Source organism: Cimex lectularius, unplaced genomic scaffold, assembly GCF_000648675.2.
Source record: "Cimex lectularius strain Harlan isolate CLEC.00 unplaced genomic scaffold, Clec_2.1 scaffold79, whole genome shotgun sequence".
Lineage (NCBI taxonomy): Eukaryota > Metazoa > Arthropoda > Insecta > Hemiptera > Cimicidae > Cimex > Cimex lectularius.
Window position 1 is genome coordinate 1,422,326 of NW_019392727.1, and position 21,752 is coordinate 1,444,077.

A 21,752-nucleotide genomic window follows, 5' to 3' on the forward strand; every position below is an offset into this window, starting at 1 on the left:
AGTGGGTTTTGAGAGTATCAACGGACAACTGAGATACTAGGAAAAGAACTACCATAATGATTTGGCTATGACTCTTCCTGGCAAAATGAGAGAAAAACTCAACTTTGACAAACCCTTTCAAGTGGACATACATAATAGAGACCTTCGGAAGAAAGGTGGCCCCAAGTTTCAGGAAGGGGCCCTAATATGGCACACAGATGCACCAAAGATGGAACACAAGGAGTAAGGTGTAGGCATAAAAGGACCGCACTATACCCTAGAAAAACCCCTTGGACTAACCCCAGCAGTTTTTCAAGTTGAGGTCCATGCAATACAACTATGTGCACATGAGTTAATACAGAAATATATTAAAAGTGCAAAGATATACCCTCAGACAGCCAGGCAGTCATAAAGGCAAAACTGCCTAATGACTCTGGGAAAGCAAAACAAGATTACCTTAAAGTGGGTTCCCGGATATGAAGGCATAGAAGGAAATGAACTGGCTGAAACCAACTAGCAGCCTCTCACCTACACGACCAGAAGCAATGCTGTCTGCACAGGAATGTGTGGTTAAGTTGTAACTGGAAAAATTGGTTGAGAAAGAAAAACCCAAACACTGGAGAAAAGCACCAGTTATGAGGCAAGCTTTTTGTCAATTTATAAATCTCTCAAAAAGGCAGGCGAAGAAAATGCTCTCTCTCGGCAGGCAGGATTTGAGAAAAATTATAGGCCTCTATACCCCTCACTGCCCTCTTAACTATCATCCAAAGAAGATGGGCAAGTATAGACGTGAACATGACAACTCCGTCAGGAGTATCGGAGTCATCAGCACATAACCTTTGTAGCCAAAACCTGGTAACAGCCACTTCGGTAACACACAAAAAGAAGTGCGCGAAGAGGCACTGAGGAAAGTGCTTCTTATAGGAAATAGTGCACTTTTCAAGGTATGACTATAAATTATATGGGTTCCATAATAGCACGGAGGAAAGGATTTTTATAATTCTTCATCAGCCCCCCCCACCTATAAAAAATGGGTGTAGGGAGTAGAAGGATAAAACACTGCTTAAAAGGAAAAATATTGCCTCAGTATTTTGACTTTCTTGGCTCTTTCTGTAATTTCTTTAACAATATCATGACGACCTAGGCTTAGGATGTCAATGTTACTTTTGAACCGCCCCTATAAGAATTTATTTGTACTATTTTTAATTCTAAAAACTTGTATTCATCTAAGCCCTTAGTTCTCGATTTTGATTCCATAATATACCAACACATAGTTAAGTGTGTGTTTATTTACACGATTTATTTAAAGACGCGATAAGACTGATGTAATGGCACAATCATTTCATTATATCGACCTTGTTTGATAGTTCACATGCCAATTTTCTTACAACTATATGGGCATCCGATGCAATTCTGAAATCAGAGTATGACATAGTTTTTACCTGGATCGGAAAAGGCGTTCCAACTTGAATCCTAGGTCAAAAGTCTATTCAGATAACCATCTCCATCGGTGCTTTTCATGTACAAATTATCCGACGGCATTAAAACCCAGAGTTTAGTTTCACTTTCGATGAGAACTCGTGACTGTGCTGTCAACTGATGTACTTAAATCCCCTTAAATTGAGGGTTTTATACGGTACCAGAAATAATGTAAGACAATTATAACAATTCATAAGAGTACATGATTAAATTTCATATTTAAAATTGATTCCTTGTAGTTTCTGATCCGCCATAGGATAACAGTGAGAGTAGGCAGATCATGATGATTAACGACAAAAGTACAAGTTAACCAACCCTCAAGATTTTGTTTGACATTCCCATTAGACTTTTCTGAACAGTGATGTGACTCCTACCCCTTGACGGAAGAAAGGCATGTCAAGAAGACTCCTGTGCCATCCTTAAAGGATTGACGGTTGGAATTTAATGCGTAACATATGCGTTATAGAATTAATTCTAGCGGAAAAAATGTGCAACAAAGGAGTTCAAATTTAGAACGTGACTTTAACCATACGATAAGGACTTTTTGTTGTGCAGATTCCAGAAATCTTCCCGCCAAAGTAAACATACGAACGATTTTTGGAATCGTATCAACATTTTTACACAGTCTAAAAAGAGTTTTCATAGAACGAGTCTCTTATTTTAAGCCTTTTTTTCGTAAATTAAATTAAGCAATTATATGGTAGATTAGGCAAAGTTAATGTAATGATTCGGTTTTTTTTGCAAAAACCCCCTTGTGAAATCGTTGCTTCCTGATTACCGATTTAAATAAGCTCAAATTTGCTCATGTATGTACATACATGGACAGAGTTGAGACTATCACTTCTCGCAGTCCACCCGCAATTCAGGGTCTTGTAATTTACAATAAATTACAGACAGCCTCGAGAATGACCCACAAGGGTGTTGGCAGTCCTGGATGACAGACGTCGACTCAAGTGCTGGTAAGAACTAGGTCATTTCAGCACCCAACGCAAGCAGTTCCTTAAACGAAACCCATTTACTCTTAAATGTATTCTTTCTAATACATACCATTCACTATTATTATTTACGATTATTTGGAGATCACTATTATTTAACGGTCACTAAATACCACACATTATTTACACACCATTCGATATTCGTCCATCACCCTATACTGTACTAACATAACCGGGGAACGATGGGGCATTCAATATTCCGCCATCGACCCTCTCACACCACGCACACGTTCACGCTAATAAATACATTAACTTCAAAAAACGCAAGGGACATAAAACTATCACTATTACATATAATCGAAAAACCTTGTTTGTAACATTGTCATTGTAATGTCATAGTAGCTTTCCTAGCAATCTGAAATCACAGCCGTGCCTAATTAAACCCTAAACTAAAACGTACCCGACGTGCCAATTTCATATTCTCATAAACCTCCGAATAATTCTATATCCCGATAACTATAATTTTGTAGGACACATCGAGCAACATGTCTGCAAGCCGGACTCATAAGCGGGCTTTTGCCCGAAATAAGTGTCCTTGTATCATAAATCGTGGATTGATTTTTAGTATTAAGTATAATACAAAGAATTATATTCACACAAAAAAGGATGAGTTTAACTTCTGTTCCCAATAAACCCCGAGACATGTAAACTTTTATTTTTTGTCTAGTCTCTCATGAGCCAAAGATTTTTGATATAATTCTCCAGGATTGCTGGAATACGAATAAGGGCTTAACTATTTCAAATGGCAGATTCATCAATGTACATTTTTTAAAGGTTTTTCGATGCTGAATTAAACGGTGCAAACGGTTTGTAAATTGGAGTAACCGTTTTCAAGTTATTCGCAACAAAAAAAGACATTTCCGAAATGTTTTTTAATGACCTTATGATATTACATACTAGTCAGAGAGGCGTAAGATGCTGTGTATGGTTTTTTTTTTTTTTTTTTTTTTTTTGGTGGGGGGAAGGGGTGCAAGGTACCAGGGGCGACGGACGGTGGGAATCGAACCCACGACCGAAGGTTCTCCACGAGGATAAATGAAATCTCCAATTTCTTCAACGAAGAACCAATTTATTTATTAATAATTCTAATTGAATTAATTGCTCATGGTACTGAAAGGAAAATTTCGCAACAATTTCCTCAAATAACATCTAACAGGACGCTCTGGATGTTCATTAAAGCGCGTTTCAGCCTGGTGCAAATTTGTAGTGACACACGATTTCAAGAGCATTTTCCAATTGCCAATTTAAAAAAAATCTATGATTTATTTTGTCAAGACATACGACCTTTTATTGCCGAATTAACACAATAATTAAATTCTACAGCTAGATTCTAGATAACTTTTGATACTTAACTTATAACCAGTGTGAATTAGAAAATTGTTACTCGCCGTCTTCTATAAGAGATTGATGTAAGATTTCCGGCTACTTCCTTTGTCGCTTCGAATCATCAATTGACACTATGATTTGCTGTACAGATTTAGAAAGGGACATTTTATTTGCAAGCATTTTAAAATTGGCTCGTATCTCATCAAAAGCCGTTTGGTTTCAAACAATCTTACATTAGTTAAAGGCAATAATATATCCATTCTGCCAAAAAATAGCTGCATAACATTCACCTCAATTGGTGTGGTGTTAACTCCTCTTGCGGGCACCTTGATCAAATAAAACCGGGAGGGTAAAAACCGTAAAGTGCCAAGATTCTCATTAACTCCGGTGATAAAACTATTTAAAAAAGTAATTGCAATTATATTTTTACTCATGATACAAATGTTTGGAAGAGTTATTAAAAAATAAAAAAGGGGAGAGTTTGTATCCACCTTTCTCTTTGGGTTTTTTTCTCTTTCTAAGTTAGGTAGAGGTACAATAGCCTTAGATATGATTGGTCTGATTATGAAAAATTAAAAATAAATAAACACAAACATTTAAGTAAACGTTAACCATTTAGTTGCTTGATCTCAAAGATCTTAATTGTTTTATAATATTAAGGAATAGTTTACAGGAGAATAAAATCGGCCTAGCATAGAATCTGCATCAGCTTTTTGAAAGCAGCAGGGAAATATTAAGGGAAAGTAGTAGGGCTTGGATAGTTATTTATGTGGATATACCTGACCTTTTCATATTGCGTATTGGTGATTTAAATCAGAATTTCAGTAATTATACTTTCGGCAGCATAAAAATAAACTAATTATTCAGAAATCGTGAGATGCGGTCTGGTGTGATGTAGGTTTCAGAAAAACATTTTCTTTATCGTGCCAACGTTTCGATCTTTATTGAGATCATCTTCAGGGCTCAAAGTGTTTGTCTTCTGTGTCACTTTGAGCCCTGAAGATGATCTCAATAAAGATCGAAACGTTGGTACGATAAAGAAAATGTTTTTTTGAAACCTACATCACACCAGACCGCATCTCACGATTTCTGAGTAATTATCGATTAACGGTCACTAATCACCACACAGTAAAAATAAACGTTCTATAAATTGCAAAAGTATGCGGAGAATTTGCTTATTAAGCCATTGGGAAAACAAATATCCAAAGAATTATTCGACGACAACAAAATAGCATCAATTGCTGTGGGATCGGAATATTATTTATTGGAAGCGACATAGACAAATGAAAAATTCTCCCAATAACGTCTCACGGCGAATATAGCATAAAATAAATAAATAAAATCACGCTGGAATTAACGTTGAAATCGCGTTTTCGCCTGCTACGTAATTTATTATTATTATTGGTTTTTCTATATTTTTTAAATATTTTTTGGCTTTGTTTCTTTAATAACTTGCCATTACACAAGATGTAGCGCACCACTAACTAACTACGCTATGGTTGGTTACTGATATCACTTTATATATTTAAATTACGTTTCTTTATGAATTTAGACATCAATTAGTAAATCAATACGTTTTGTGAAACTATCATTGTTTTAGCTGAAGGGATTGTCAATGATGTTACGTTCAAAATTTCTTCTAGGAAAGTTTCTCTGATTTCGTGATAGTCTTCGCAATCGTAAGTAAATGCTTTAAATCTTCGGGTACATCGCAAGTTATTTTTATCGTAGGTTTTCGGTTGAGATGAAAAATTAGTGTCACGAGCGGGATTCGAACCCACGACCTTCGGCTGAATACGCCGCTGCTCTAACCACTTGAGCTACCATGACTTCGATCCCCTCGGACACCAACTCAGTCTCTACTTCATCTCAACCAAAAACATTAGATAAAAAGAATAATTGGAATAATTATTATGGTCAATTATGTTCACTAAGCAAATATGGGTTAATTTAATAGTTCACTAATAGCTCCCCGTGGCCACTTCTTAAGTCGCTGAAAATCGAATCCTGATTACACGACTTGAAAATAAGGCAAAAAGAGGGACAATTCGAACGGTTGTAGGTTGGGATGAGGAGTTGGTATCCGAGGGGATTGAAGTCAAGTGGTTAGAGCAGCGGTGTATTTATCCATGGCCGTGGGTTCGAATCTCGCTCGTGGCACTAATTTTTCATCTCAACCAAAAACCTCAGATAAAAAGAATAATTAATCGGAATCAATATGACACTAAGCAAATATAGATTATTATTGTGTTCCATTTTGGCAACGTTTGCAATTCCAGTTCCATAACCGGAAAGGTCTCAGCCGCCGCCTTTCCGTTCTATTATTACGGTATTTCGTAGGACAGGGTCACGTGTGTCGTCGTGGGCCAATTGTTTCTTTGCGAATTGCACATTTTCAAGAGACCAAGTGTATATGTACGAAAGTGGCATTTGTTTGTGTTTCAAAATCTTTAAAACATGGTCTGTATCAAATATTATAATAGTTTTACCAACGTTGTTTCCAGATGACAATGCCATATGCCAATGCGCTAAAAATTAAATACAAGCAGTTTTTGATGCTTAAAAAACTTTATATTAAATATACTTCATGAGCTTTGATTGCTATTTTAGACGCTTCCTTAAAGTTATACGTCAATATCCTGTCCTAGTTTCATTATCTCGACTTATCATTGCCAGTTATCAATCCTGGTTCACCCAAAACAAAATCTCGAACGCTAAACCAATTGTTCCAGCAATTGTTAGTAATTTTATAGCAAATTTAATTATCTTCACATTGAGCCACTTCTCGGTATATAAACAACCATGCTTTTACCATTTATCGTAATGCGTTCAAATGGGGTTTATTAATTTTACAATGGTATTTTTATAGCCAATGTTTTCAAAGGTAACGCGTGAAGTTACGACGTGACTTCGAACCTATTGTACTTCGCCCACTGTGAAATGACAGTTTTAAAATCAAACAAAAAAAGTCTGTTAATCGGGGAAGATAAATTAAGCGAGATAAAACGTCGAAAATTCAGATAGAAGCAGAATTAACAATCTGTCTTTGTACGATATTTCCTAATTTCTCAAAAGACTTTAGATGGTTCAGAAGCTGTGTATGTTTGATAAACCCTTGCAAAGTTTTTCTATTTGTCAAGCGTACGGCGTACGCTATTTTTCGTAAACTGCTCTTTAATCATAATTTACGGGTTCACACATAGAGAAAGCTCTGGAATATAAAAATGTTCAGCTTTATTCTTAGACGTATCGCAAGATGTGTTAGCACGAAGGTTTAATTCATAAGCTTAAAAAAATATTACCAAATAAGTGTTGAACATTTGGCCTCGCACCTTCCGAAATGTTCCAAGTTATGCAAGACAACTCCGGTTTGTTTGAAATCAAGACTGAGGTACCGCAAGGTAGCATCCTAGGCCCCATGCTATACTTGCTGTATGCAAGTGACCTACCACAGATAAAAACACAAGCGTCGCAACATTTGCCAATGACACAGACTACTCAGTAGAACCACATATCTATTCGTCCACGAACCGACTGCAAAAGTCAGTCGACAGCATGATTGGCCTTGGAAGGTCAACATAAACAACCAACAGAGATATCCGTAATCATACATTAAAACCTATATAGATGTATAGTATACATTTGAGAGTGTGCCAAAAGAAGCAACACAAAAAAATATAAAGGTTCCAAAATAAAGTTCTATGAATCAAGGTAGATGCTCATTGGTATGTTCGCAATAGCGACATACACAGAGATCTGAACATCCCTCACCTCGACACAAAGATGTATGCATAGAAGCACTATCAACCTCTTCAAAACCAACCAGCCGCTTGCCACATGGTCAGCACATTGTAAGACATGGACTCATTTGATCAGTTTTAATAAACAAAATTTATGATAGTTAGTTATACGACGTGGTAGTTGAGTGGTTAGCGTGATATACTCTCAGCTCGTAGACGCCGCGGTGTGGGTTCGATTCCCACCGTCGCCACTGCCCTTTTTCACGCACTCTTCCCCCCCCAAAAAAAAAATACGCATACGCATATTGTCTACGACGCTCATATGCAAGATCACAAGGCCATTACACAAATTGGTCACACTGCTTTTTAAGGAAGGTACTTTTCGTTTGATATACCTATCAAAATTTCTCTTTGACAAAACGCTTTTGTAAAGAAACATTCGTCCACAACTAAAGATACTCTTGGTTAAAAAACCATTAATGGCAGTCTTACTATGTCTTTCTTCTTGTGTAAAGTATTATTTAACACTTTTTTTTTGGAAACTATCACTTTTGAACAATAATTTACGGACTGATAGCATGTATTCCATTGTATTGTGGTCTAGTACATCCACAACTAATAGATTATGATCTTCATATCGTAATGTAAATATAGTAGGTGGGGGGAATGTACATTTATTGTTATCACTATAATTCTGTACATGTAACTAATAAATAAATATTATACATTGTATATGTTCGCGGTTGCTTCGTTTGTCTGATAGTTTAATTCATAAATTGAACTGAAACTAATGCAACTGGTTTTCTTCTGGGTCGACGAACATACCCGTCTGGAGGAAATTGCTGTATGCAATGGAGCATACAGGGATATCGTTCAACGTACATCGGTTCCGCTTCATGTACGACAATCCATGTCAACATTATATTCTTCATCCTTCTAAAGTGGAATAACCTATTAAACACCTAGGTGCCATTAGCCAATCGTAACTAATCACTACTCATTAACCAGTAGTCCAGATTAAAAGACTTCTTGTCTGAAAGTGTCTTAACGACATGGATTAAGCATAATTCCTATTGTAATTCCAAAGCCAGCAGGGGATTTCGATTTGTTTTTCTCAAAAACAACTCATTAATGAAATTTGTAGTGTTCAGTTCATTCTTATTTTGAAAGAACGCCCGTTTTACTGCGGCCTTTTGAGAAATACACCTCAAGGATGAACTCTGTAAGACAAGTTGTTAAACATTGTTATAATCTTAGCATAAATTTCTTGTAAGCGTAATAAAAGATTTATGACGCTATTAAAAGGGGGTTAAAAGTAGTAAAGAAGGACATTTAGCATAAGACTTAAGAGAGGTCGAGCAGCTGAGTTCAAAATGTAAAATATTTATTTCCTGTGAGTATAATTATTTTCATTTAGTGATATTAAAACGTATATATGTTTAAATATTACTATATTATTATATCTTATTTGATTTATTTTTCGTTTAAGTTCTGAGAGGCAAAAGGATGAAATAATCATTTCCCTTAGAAAAATTTGTTATCAGGCGTTTTTATCTTTATTTCTAGTAGTTGTATTCAATTTTGATTTTAAAAATTATAAAATTTATACTGTTTAGAGTTGTTGTTTGACAATTTATCTTAAGTGTTTTGTAGTGAATATAACACTTTTGAATTTCGTCGATATCAATGACAGATAGAGGGGTAGACGACCAGCGAGAACAGGCGGACCCCAGATAGGCGAACCGTGACTTTCACTCATTCCACACGAGTTTCCGTACCACAAGACTTTCATTTCCAAATGTATTTCGCGCACTTGTTTATTTATACTGTTTTCAATTAAACGAGCCTAGATTGTTTTGTGGTTTTATTGCACTGTAATCAATGTTTTTTCTTTATTGGTGTAAAAAATTTTTTTTGATCGTATCAATGTAGGAATAAGAAATATTTCATTTGAATTTACTCAGTTTGTACGTTTGATCAATCTTGTTTTGACAATAACTTTTTCAACACTGAAAAATAATTTAAATACATAGAATATTTATCTTGTATCTTAGATGACCATAATTGAAACAATCCCATATTTATAATGAGCTTGATTTTTGACACTCCGTCAAATTTACAAATGTAAGGAAAAAAGCGTAAAATTAACAGCTGTCAGGGGTATATTTAGAAATTCTTCCAGTTTTGTAAAACAGCAGAATCTGTTGTAGTTTCGTCATATTTTATACCTGATTTGACATTAAATTCTATCAATAGGCCTATTTTTTTTTTCAAAAATAAACGACCGATTCTACGAAAAAGGATTGATAAAGGAAAATCAAATACTTTTGAACCCAGATAGTTTACATATGGGAGTTTATAAACAAACAAAATTTCTGCTGTCAGCAGTTGGTCGAACTGATCATATCTGTATATTTTCACTTTATCCTATTTGTTTGTTGAACTAATCTCAGTTACATTTTATTAGTTCTATAAATAATTATATAGATGATATATACTTTAGTTTAAATTGCATATTTGGTTTTTAATGGAAAAGTGCGTTCCTGTTTATGTAATGAATTTCAATGCTAAATCATGCAAATCAAAAGAATCTCCCCTCACCAAAAAAAAAAAAAAAAAAAAACGGAGACAACTCGGATAATTTTTTTGACTTCTTTCCGATATAGTATATGATTGTACGACCGTGCACAATTTTATTCAGTTCAATTTTACAACATTCTTACATATACTCCAACCCTTGACGTTTTTAAGTATGTAAGTCCTTTGTTTTCTTCGTTCTTCAATTGAAATCTTGAATGCTCAACACACTTATTTTTTAATAATTTTATTACGTAGCTGTACTATATCTTGTTTTTTTTCTTTCGTTTTTAGAATGCACTCAATTAGAGGATCCAAGGTTGGAATGGAGAGCTATCCAAGAAGATATGCTGCGGGATTATCTTCATACTGCTCAAGATGTCCTGGAGGTAATATATTTTAACGTCTGCCTTTGTACCGCGAATAAATTTGAGTGGAAAGATTCTAATCGAGGCTTAAAATGACACAAAGAAATGCTTTTTTTTAATTAAATCAATTTGTTTTTCAAAATAATTTATTGATATAAAAAAGGTGATCGAAATTTGTGAAGACCTCGTTTGAAATTAATTCTAGAATCGATTTTTGGTTGAGTTTAAAATCGTTCCTAAGCGTTTTATACAAATATTGTCTATTTGCCACAAAATGAATAAAATGTATCAATTTTAATTTAAATATTTCTGGTTTTTTAATTTAAGAGAGGAAGGTGTAATTATCAAAATCAATAGCTTGTTTTGCCCCGAATGTCTGTTAGTCATACAGGCGAAGTCGCTATTTTTGTTCACAGAGTTTATTGATTTTACTGATAAAATATTTCTATGCCATTTTTTATTTGCTGAGAGTGTAACACATTTCGTCCTTCACATTTTATAAATTTCAAAGCGCAAACAGTACAAAATCAACATCAAATATCGACGAATTGTTACAGATATTATAGAATTTCCTGGATAATCTGATGTCTGTTGTCTATTGCTCCAAATGGCAAATCCGTGCCAACCAGCGAAACCTGAGTGGCTCACAGTTTTCTCAACGATTAAATATCAAATTGTAATAAGGATTTGTTTTTCTTTGTTCAAATTTAGACTAAAGGCCAACATATGTGCCAACTGTATGAGGAAATGCTGAACTTGTTGACTTGCCATGCGCTAGTTGTTTAATTTTGAAATTATTGTACAATATTTTCACGAATTCCTTGATGAGGGTTCGCAATAGCAGAGGTCATATAAACCCTCAGGGTGCCGGTGTTTTTGAAAAAAAAAAAAAAAAACCATTTGTAAATATGTCGGATTCTAATGCAGGGGACGCTGGATTCGAACCCGGGACCTTTACCTCACAGTGATGAGCGCCGTGTAATGCCTAAACCGTTGCGGCCACCGGCGCCCCCTTCTTCCTTATTCAATTATTTATCAATATACATATACTGCCGATGAATTGTCTCTCAAATTTTTTTTTTAATTTAAGAAAAAGCAGAGAAAAAAGGCTTTATCATTAAAAGTAATAATAACTTAAATGTTTGAGTAAATTTTAGTCATTCCCCAAGAACGTACTGTTTTGGGGGAAAACCGTTCTCAGTAGAAAATCTGTTCTTCAGTGAAGTGGTTTTTTAAAGCGTTTTTCTCCATCTTAATTTTTTTTCCTTTTAACTTATTGAATAAGAATTTTAATCATTCCTCAAGAATGTATTGTTAAAAAAAAAAAGTCGATAACTTTGTTGTTGTTTCACCAGACCGGCTATTCCGAGGACGATAAATTTCCGATTTTATGGACCTTTTTTCCAGTCCTGTTGAGTAGGAATTAATTAGGATAGGGACAGGGACAGAAGCTTGACCAAAAGAGGGCGGTACGCCAAACTGAATTTTTGCTTTTTTATGGTACCATAACATCGTTTTTAAAAAATCGGGTCAAAACCAAGTCTATCCGAGGGAATGCGGGTTGGCAAAACAACCCAAATTCTTTTGTCTATATTTCCTGGCTTGAGAGCCGAAACAAGTACGTCTTTTAAACTATTTTTATTTTTTAAATTTTATTCGGCCTCAAAGGCTAAAATATTTCACTTCTTTCCATTTAGATTGAGGGACGTTGATTTTTCAGGCTATAAAAATTCCCCCGAGAAGGAGAACTGTTGTTAACATTAAAAGCAGACGGATGTTAATCTTTTTGGGAAATGTATAAGAGAATGCAAGGAAAATATCCTTTCGGGCAGGTATTAGCTCGATATCACTGTGTGTGATTAGCTCGAACTTGATTAAGCACAAAAAATTGAATTGACTTAATTGTGGCTCTTCTTGTGGCAACAAACAATCAAGTTCCTAATTCTATACAGTAGGAGACAATTGTATTTTATTATTTGTCGAAAAGTAAATGACACAAAACAAATAGTTAACTTTAACAAAATGTTATCTCCGCTGCCTACTGTCCTAACAGTAAAAATAAATAAAAGTCAGATACGATTTATTCGGAGGTTTATGGGATTACAAAATGGAATTAAATGGATGTTTTAGTTTAGGTTTTAATTGGGCACGGCTGTGATTTAAAATTGCTATGAAAGCCACTACCATTACAACGACTCAAAATGTCTCTACAGTTATCTAGAATAATATGACTCAGGCCTGTATAACCCTCATAAGCTGACTATTCGTTAAAGAAAACAAATCCATTGTACATAATCAACATATTTAAAAATATTTTTAACCCTCCCATTGTCGTATCTGAAATAAACTACGGATTTTCTCTTCCTATACGATTTCAAGGGTGCCACTCCTTGGGTCCATATAGAGAACGTGTAGTAATGCCACCCATATGCGAAATGTGCTTGAGCACGGCAGTTAGTATTTAGGCCTCCTGTTTCGATTTTTTTAGAAAACGGGACTTTTTTACTATATGTAGTACTTTATTGATATCTCGTATTGTGTTTCTTTCAGTATATTGAGGCTGAATGTATGTAGTGCCGTGAATGTGGTCGATGGCGGAATATTGAGTTCCCATCGACCCTCAGTTAGATTAGTTATATAATATTAGTAGTGGGCGAAGGAGGAAATCAAATACTCGACCACCCTGCAGGTAGGTAAGGAAAGAATGTGATTAACAGTGAGTGAAAGTGGGAATGGGTTTAGTTTTAGGACTGATTGCATTGAGGGCTGAAATGACCTATTGATTGCCCAGTCTTGGTGGATGGACGGATGAAACCGAGGTCTGACCCCCGGACTGCCTACACCCGGGGTGGGTGATTCTCGAGGCCTACTCTATTTCGACGAAATTAAGTGCAATAGGCCTTTAATGTAGTTTAAAATGTAATTGAGGTTTCCGACATCGTACCTTTTTGTCCAGAATGGAGAAACCCTATTTAAACCCTTTTGCCATGTTTATTTCACAAAGTGATTAGAATCATAAGATCGACAAAGGGAAGGATTTTAAAATTGCAAACTGGTTCCTGCCTGAATTAAAAATCACTATGTCAGACAAGTGAATAATTATAACGCCTAAATAGTAAGGAGTACAATGCCGAGGATATTCAAACGTCATAAATACACCTTTTAGGTCTCTGTAATCATCGTCTACCCATCATTATCATTGGAATGTTCCATTCACAAATACTTTTTGACAATAGAAAACTGTTACATTCAGTATTATTATTGCATAGTTGGCCAAAACGGGTTTCGATCAGAAAACACGTTCTCTTTTGTACAGTTCATGTGTACATTTGTTTATCATGTTCCATCCACAGTTACATCCAGTTTACCACTCAGACTATGTCCCTCGGGTGATATTCTGTTAAATACAGAACGATTTTTTTTCTTCTCTTTGGGTGTTGCAGTTGTCGATTGACATTCATGTTCATTTTGAATTCAAAACTGTCCCGTACCTTCCCACCAGATTGCTGTCAGCCTGTCCAGATTCCTTCCGATTTCAATGTCAATTCAATTGGTTTCGTACAAGACGATGTCCCCCATTAAAGAAACATACATTTCGAGTAAAATCATGTTTATTCATTTATTCAGATTCATGTCCATGTGGATATGTATGTAATAATTTTACGTTGTAATACGTCAGTACAAACTGATGGTACAAAATTAGGACAACGAGTAATTAGAAGTGTATTTTTTATTTGATACACCTAAAATCAGATTAGTTAAAATTTACTCAAAACGTTTCTGTATACATTCAATACCAGGCTGATTAGGTCAAAAACATAATTGATATGACAAATTTAGAAGATACTTGAAGTCTTATGTAGAATATACTATATTCAGTATATATTTTTCTTATTGTTTTTTTCATCAGTAAGTTTAGACTAGTTGGTGGCTTGTCCATCCATATGGTTAGGTTTCTTGCACTGCCTTTGTTTACAGATTGTGATACGACATCACTTGCTTCTTATTGATCAATGTGATCAGATTAATACCCTCATTTTAATTTGTTGTATCTATACAAGTCATGGGGCCCAAAACAGACCGAGTTTTATACTGTTTCCTTTTCTCCTTAGGTGATAATTGTGCCACACAATATACATTTTTCACCGAATCAATGCCAAGTTGGATGTTGAAACCTTGAGCAATGTATTCATAATAAAGATAGGCCAAAGTTGATTTTTATCGGACAAGAATTTCGACGATGCTTTCATGTAACATATATTTAACAGTAACCTCGATTTCTTTTGTTTTTGCTTCCATTCCAGATGTTGAACTCGCATTATATCAAATTTACATATAGGGCAAATTTAATTTGTATTATACAAAGAGTTTGTGACTGTGTGTAGGAGTTTCTCGTATAAGATCAGAAATTACAATTAACTCTTCCTATCTTAAATTGTGTAGACAAACTATTTGGCATTATTCACTTTGGCATTCAAGTGTCCACTGCGTAAACCCAGTTTCCCCCTTCCGTATGAGCGAGTATGATCAGATTAATTAAAATCAATCCCAAGTGGGTTGTAGGATCTTGCGAGTTTTTTCCTAAACAGAGATAAACCTAAAAGAGTCAAATTATTTTATTTTTATGGTGTAGTATAGAAGGCAAGTGACACGTCTCATAAATACGTAGATCATCACTTTTATGTTTTTGTTCCTTCCCTACTACAAGGCAAGTGACACTTTTTTCCCCTTCTGTATGAGCAAGTATGATCAGATTAATTAAAATCAATCCCAAGTGGGTTGTAGGATCTTGCGAGTTCTTTCCTAAACAGAGATCCTAAAAGAGGTCAAATTATTTTATTTTTATTTGTATCCTTATGTTTATGGTGAATAGAAGGCAAGTTCCGCATCTTACATGCATATGTAGATCATTACTTTTATGTTTATGTTCCTTCCCTACTAGAAATTGTGCCCTGCAGAATATACTTTTAATAAACCCAGTTTTTTCCACTTCCGTACGAGCAAGTATGATCTAAAATCCATCCCGAGTTGAGTGTAGGATCTTGCGAGTTTTTTCCTAAACAGAGATAAACCTAAAAGAGTCAAATTATTTTATTTTTATTTGTAACCTTATTTTTATGGTGTAGTATAGAAGGCAAGTGACACGTCTCATAAATACGTAGATCATCACTTTTATGTTTTTGTTCCTTCCCTACTACAAGGCAAGTGACACTTTTTTCCCATTCTGTATGAGCAAGTATGAACAGATTAATTAAAATCCATCCCAAGTAGGGGGGTGTTGGATCTTGCGAGTTTTTTCCAAAACAGAGATAAACCTAAAAGAGGGCAAATTCTTTTATTTTGTATCCTTATTTTTACGTTGTATAAAAGCCAAGTGACATTTTACATACATATGTTGATCATTGCTCTTATGTTTTTGATCCTTCTCTACTACAAATTGTTCCCTGCAGAATAAATTTTTAATAAACCCAGTTTTTTCCACTTCCGTATGAGCAAGTAGAGTGTAGGACTCTTGCGAGTTCTTTTCTAAGCAGAGCTAGGCTTAAAAAAGCCCAAATCTTTATTTGTATCCAAATTTGTAAAATATGTAGAAAATCCCATATACAGTCAGTTCTCTTTTCTTCAGTTTCCTTTCTGGAAGAGGAGGAAAGGAGAATTCTCAATGTGTATTTTTGAAGTTGAAATCTTGGGTATTTAACTCCAAGTAGAGACGATAATTCAAAGTTAATTTTTTTTACTGCATCCAAATTTTGACGATGTCGAAAAGATATTTTTTGATACACCTTAAGTACATATTTTCCCCTTTCTGTACTTGTTACTTCCCTAATTAATTAAAATTATCTTCCTCCCATCTTAATTGTTGGACTCTCGTGCATACCTATGATAAGTATAGACAAGCCGTAAATGGCCAAAAATTCAATTTTTACATTATCCAAAATTGGAAGATGTGGAAGAATGTGCATTCGATACGTCCAATAGGGTTGGTGGAAATTCTTCCGATCCGTTCAACACCTGGTGAAAATTATTTGCGGCCGTGTGTGCGAGAGAGAGAGAGAGAGAGAGAGAGAGAGTGTGTGTGTGTGTGTGTGTGTGTGTGTGTGTGTGTGTGTGTGTGTGTGTGTGTGTGAGAGAGAGAGAGAGAGATAGAGAGTTCTCTCAAGAAGGCGAGTACGATGTAAGAGATATATTGTCGGATGAGGGAGGGATATAATTGATTGAGTCGGATGGATAGGTATAGAGGGCGAGCCAGTCTCAGATATGAATGGTATGCAGTGGATTGCGACGTTGCCACTTCCTTCTCTTGTGGAATGTGAAAAGCCAACAACACCGCTTCATCAGTCCCCAATGTACAGTCTGCTCCCTTCACAAACGGACTCCGACCGACCTTACGTGTCAACTCCCGATTTTCTTCTTCAGTTCTTCTCCTTTTTTTAGGTTTGTTTGCCGAATTCCTTTGCTCTTTTGCCATGCAAATAAATCTCAATGTTTTGAACGCCGTTTACAAAAGTCCCGACTTCCAGGCCGAGATTTCTATTTTTGTTGGAAGTATTTTAATTGTTCTACGCTGAATTTTTAATATTGTTCCCCCAACCTGGTTTTTTTTCTATTTCTATTGGTATTTTTCCCATATGACGGAGAAGAGTATCAGCTTATAATTGAGCTTATAATAAGAGAAAAAAAACATACCCTAGTACAAACATTGACAAGCACCCGATATAAGTAATTAAAACAACATGACATTGTAAAACATATTTATGTAAAAAACGTAAAGACAGTTTCAAAGCATCGACGTGAGAATAGTGCCTAGTAACTTTATGCCCAGCGATACTTTATCCCTGAACTTTTTTTTTTTTTTAAATAAAAAATATAAGTAATTATTGATACAACAACCAATTTATTATTTCACTTTTGAAACATAAACAACTGATACAAATTAGTTGCAATATTGTGCAGTTCAATGGCCCACCGTACCAAACTTCCATGGAATGCACTTTCAGCTCTGCTTCGTTTTTTCAGGCTTCCTGTTTCCCTGTGAAATTGTTTATTACACTTTGAAGTATACTGGGTGGTCATCTCTTCGAGTTAAAAAAAATTTAAAAAATCTGGATTAGAATGCAGTAAACCTCATGGTTTTATCTCAATCCGTTTAAAAGTTACGATTTTTTTAGTGTTTCTTTACATAAATCCAGAATTTTCTCCACAATAACATAACTTTTCGTAACTTTTGATTCCATTTTTAGATTTACCACCGGATTTCCTTTAAGATCAGTCCATTTTCGTTCAAAAAATTGTCACCCTACTTGCAAAATAACTGCAACAAACAACATGAAATTTTGGAAAACGGTTATTTTGGATCAACTTTTTTTAAACCTTAGCACCCATAAATTAAATAAGAAATTATTTCAGATATGTATTTGCCAATTATTAATTTACATGCCCGATCAACTTCTTAGGACAAGCGTTTAATTCCCAGGATACGTCCTGGACCACGTTTTCCCAACTTCCAACTGAAATTGCCCATCATAAAATCAAAATAATCTAGGTTTCGAATAGACCGTTAGAAAGCTCATAAAATTTTGAGGCTTTTAGCTGGTTCGACATTATTGAAACTGTAATGTAAGGGGGTCTACGGTTTAAAGAAGTTGATCCAAAATTACCATTTCGCAAATTTCATGTTTGTAAGTTGGCACTGGTACTGGCAGTTTTTAGAACAAATTTGGTGGAAATTTGGTGCTAAATCTAAAAATGGGGTCAAAAGTTGAGAAAAGTTACGATAGTGTGAAGAAAATTCAGGTTTTATTGTAAAGAAACGCGTTTTTCTTAAATAAACACTAAAAAAATCGTAACTTTTGAACGGATTGAGGAAAAAGCATGAGATTTACAGCATTTTACTCCAGTTTAGATGTACCGGAAAAAAAAGAGGAGCTGACCACCCTGTAATAATGCTTGTTTTTCTATGTGGTGTAAAATTTACAAAACAATCTTCAAAAGTCGACCTTTGACTGCCTCATAAATTTGACAGCTGTCAAATACTATATGACGAAGGATGTATGTTCAAAATATGCACGCCCTGGTTACGATAAATAACAATTTTCCATACAATAAACCGTCGAACGATTGAGTTTTTTTAAACTGTTCTTCTACTAGGGGCAAAAACTTCAATTTAACCCCCTTGCAGGCTTGAATATTTCTGTTTGAAACGTTCCTATTAATAAAACCATAAACGTGATTGCTTCCGATTTCAACCTCGGCATCAAAATAGAGATCTTACTTGTCATCATGTCTGACAAAATAATCTAACTGGCATTTTCAAACAAAACACACTCATTCCAAGCAATGGGTTGTCCCATCGATGTGAAAGGTTGATCTTGTCTTCATCTCTCGATGGTATTAGATACAATCATGGTAATCGTACAATCTTACGTTGTATCTATAGTTTTCTTGAAAATAAATAAAGTAAAAATTTTCTATTGCCTTGTTTTGCCTCAATGTTCAGTTGCTATCAGTGAAAGGATTAAACTTCTATGGCATGAAGTGGGTTTTTTTAAATGAATTGTGTTTCACACGACCAAATTACGAAGGTTTTTTTTTCAACTCTACTCGTTTTGCTTCTCGTTTCCACGTGACCGAGGATATAAGGACGTCATTCGTCAAAATATTCTAGAACACGTGGAAGCCTAGCTTTCCCCTAAATCCCCTGGTATTGAAATCGACACCAGTTCATTAATTTGTTTTAGGATTGATTGGAAAAAGAAAACCCACTCACTTTTTTTTTTAGAATTATACCCTAAGGAAGCATTGTGTAATACAATTTCTTTACCATAATTATAGAACAGCACAAAAATTTTCTTTCACGATGGCAACTTCGTTTATGTACTTGCACATGTTCCAAATGGAAAATATAGAACTCTCTTTCTCTGGACTTACATAAATTTGCATGTACACGCAGCTCTAACCCCGATTTTGTTAAAACGGAAATATCGCAAATAGCTAAATTTTCCCCCTGTCGTATTCAGACTTTTTAATGTCAGATTCTGTGATAGTCGTAAGCCCATAAACTGTAGTAAATTTGCGCGTGCAGACAATTGCGTAATGCGGTGTGAGTCGTAAAATAGAGAATTGATCGTAAAAAAAAATTATTCGCCTCGACAAATGACTTTTCGACCATTTTAACACAATCGTTTGTATATTTTTTTTTCACCCAACATTCCAATCAATTCATCTCTTTGGAATGTTCCAAAACTGTACATCCCCAGGGCCGATCGGCCGATGGGATATACACGTTTGTAAATAATATTCGGGTACGTCGTTCCTTGCAAGTTGCACGGGATGAGCTTTAAAAGAAGAAAAGAAAAATAAAGGGAATGGAGGTAAAAGGAGGTAATGAAAAGAAAAAAAAGGGTCTCTGTCCTTCAGAGTACTATGGAATGTCCCCCCGTCCCCCCTTCTGATCCATTGGACCATTATACATTCCTGAGCCCCCACTATAGTTCCAATACATTCTCTACCTACCTATCTTCTCCCACTTCATCCACTCCCTCACCTCTTGCACTCATTCTTTCTCCTTCTAGCTTCATCTTCCCCTCTCACTCTTCCCATCCCCACTCGGATGCTCTCTTTCTCGCACTTCTTCATAACATCCGTTCTTTTTTTATTTATCTACATTATATATTTAAATAATATGTATATACATTTTTTTCTTCGCTTCTTTCATTTTCATTATTATTATTATTATTTTTATATATCAGATGAAGAAAAGAAATACTTTATTTACATAATTTATTTTGCATTAATGTACTTATGTATGTAGTGAATGAATGAAATAAGAACTTTATTTACAAAAAGAAAACATACAAAAATAATAAAAAAATTAGTAAACTAAAGTTAAATTAAAACTGTTAGCGCTTCTCAATATAAAATTAAACTGATCCACTAGCTGTCTGCGGTACTACAGTAGACTCTTAAGCAAAACCGACAAGGTCTGAACGATCCGATGAATTAAGTTTTGGGATCAAACACGCTCTCAAACTCTAGTAGTTTGGAAAAAGAGAACAAGAAATTCTGAAAGAATGGGCCACTCAGGAAAAAGTCCGCCCTTGTGCATGAGTTACACGGTGAGCAGAATTCAACAGAATCATCTCTCAATGGGGAGTAATTAAGTTAGATAATTTTGAACCAAAATTTGAAGAACAGGCTTAAATCGACAGAGGACAACTTTAGATTGTTATTGCTTAAGTCGGAAAATGCCTGTAGGGCAGAAATCTGTTGGATCTAAGAGCTGATTCGGTACAACATTCAAAAATCCTTAGATTGAAGAGCCTATAACATAGAGAACTAATTCATGTTCATTGAAGGAGAACACAAGTTAATATTAAAATCATAGGGCTAGTGAATTGAGCATCTTAAACCAGGATACATTACCATTAATTATTTCGATCTCTGTAATTTTGGAAAGTCTGTAGTCAGGCGGTGTGAGTCTCCTGGTTTAGGTGGAGTTTGATGGTATATACAAATAAAAGGTCAGTTGATGTATCTAAGTATATCATGTAGTTGGACATAAAATTTGTAGAGATAATTTACGAGAAAAAAAAACGCAGAAAAGATTCGACTAGATCGAACTGCTAATACCCCTCAAACCTGGGAAGCATAGCATACCATCAAACTTGCAACTATCTTAAAAACCTTGAACTTAATATTAGGTGGAATAGAAGAGTTTGCGAGAAGGTTGGACCAGACTGAATTGATTGCAAATTTCACTATATAAATTTTCTTTTTGAGCTGAGATGTTAGAGAGTTTGAGCCTGAAAAGCACCCCCAGAATACTTCCTCATAACGTGAATTTGTCTGCCGCCAATGAACCATAATAATATATGGTCAATGTCGAAAAACAAATGCAACTAGATTTTATTATTTGCAATTAAATTCCTGAATCAGTTTGTATCGGATTGTCATGCTTGTCACGGATCCTGAGCCAGAATCCCCACAATCACTTATGTTGTTAAGAAAAAAGTAAGGTGCGCTCTTGAAAATCACTATCAAATCTCAGATTGAATAGAGCATTTGGTCATAAAATGGAAAGCATCTTCACCCCCTAGTTTTAAAAATTGACTCCCTAAGTGTTCAACATAAATGATGAAACCATTCACTCCAGTTTACATCGACTTAGGAATACATGGAAGCTGAGCAAATGGCTTCCTCTTAAATTTACCGATGGCAAAAGCTTCAGGCTATAAACATTTGCCTTTCATTTCTTTAACAGTAAAAAAATAAAATAAATAATAATAATA

The 21,752-nt window shown here is 35.1% G+C and overlaps 1 protein-coding gene across 1 annotated transcript in view; it reads left to right on the forward strand.

The window, feature by feature from the left end:
* Positions 1–21,752, forward strand: part of LOC106663329 (protein kibra) — a 60,078-nt gene that overhangs the window by 29,187 nt on the left and 9,139 nt on the right. Inside the window, exon 3 of the mRNA XM_014388088.2 lies at positions 10,391–10,485. Within this exon, the coding sequence (XP_014243574.1) occupies positions 10,391–10,485 (95 nt within the window). The remainder of the gene's footprint in view (positions 1–10,390; positions 10,486–21,752) is intronic.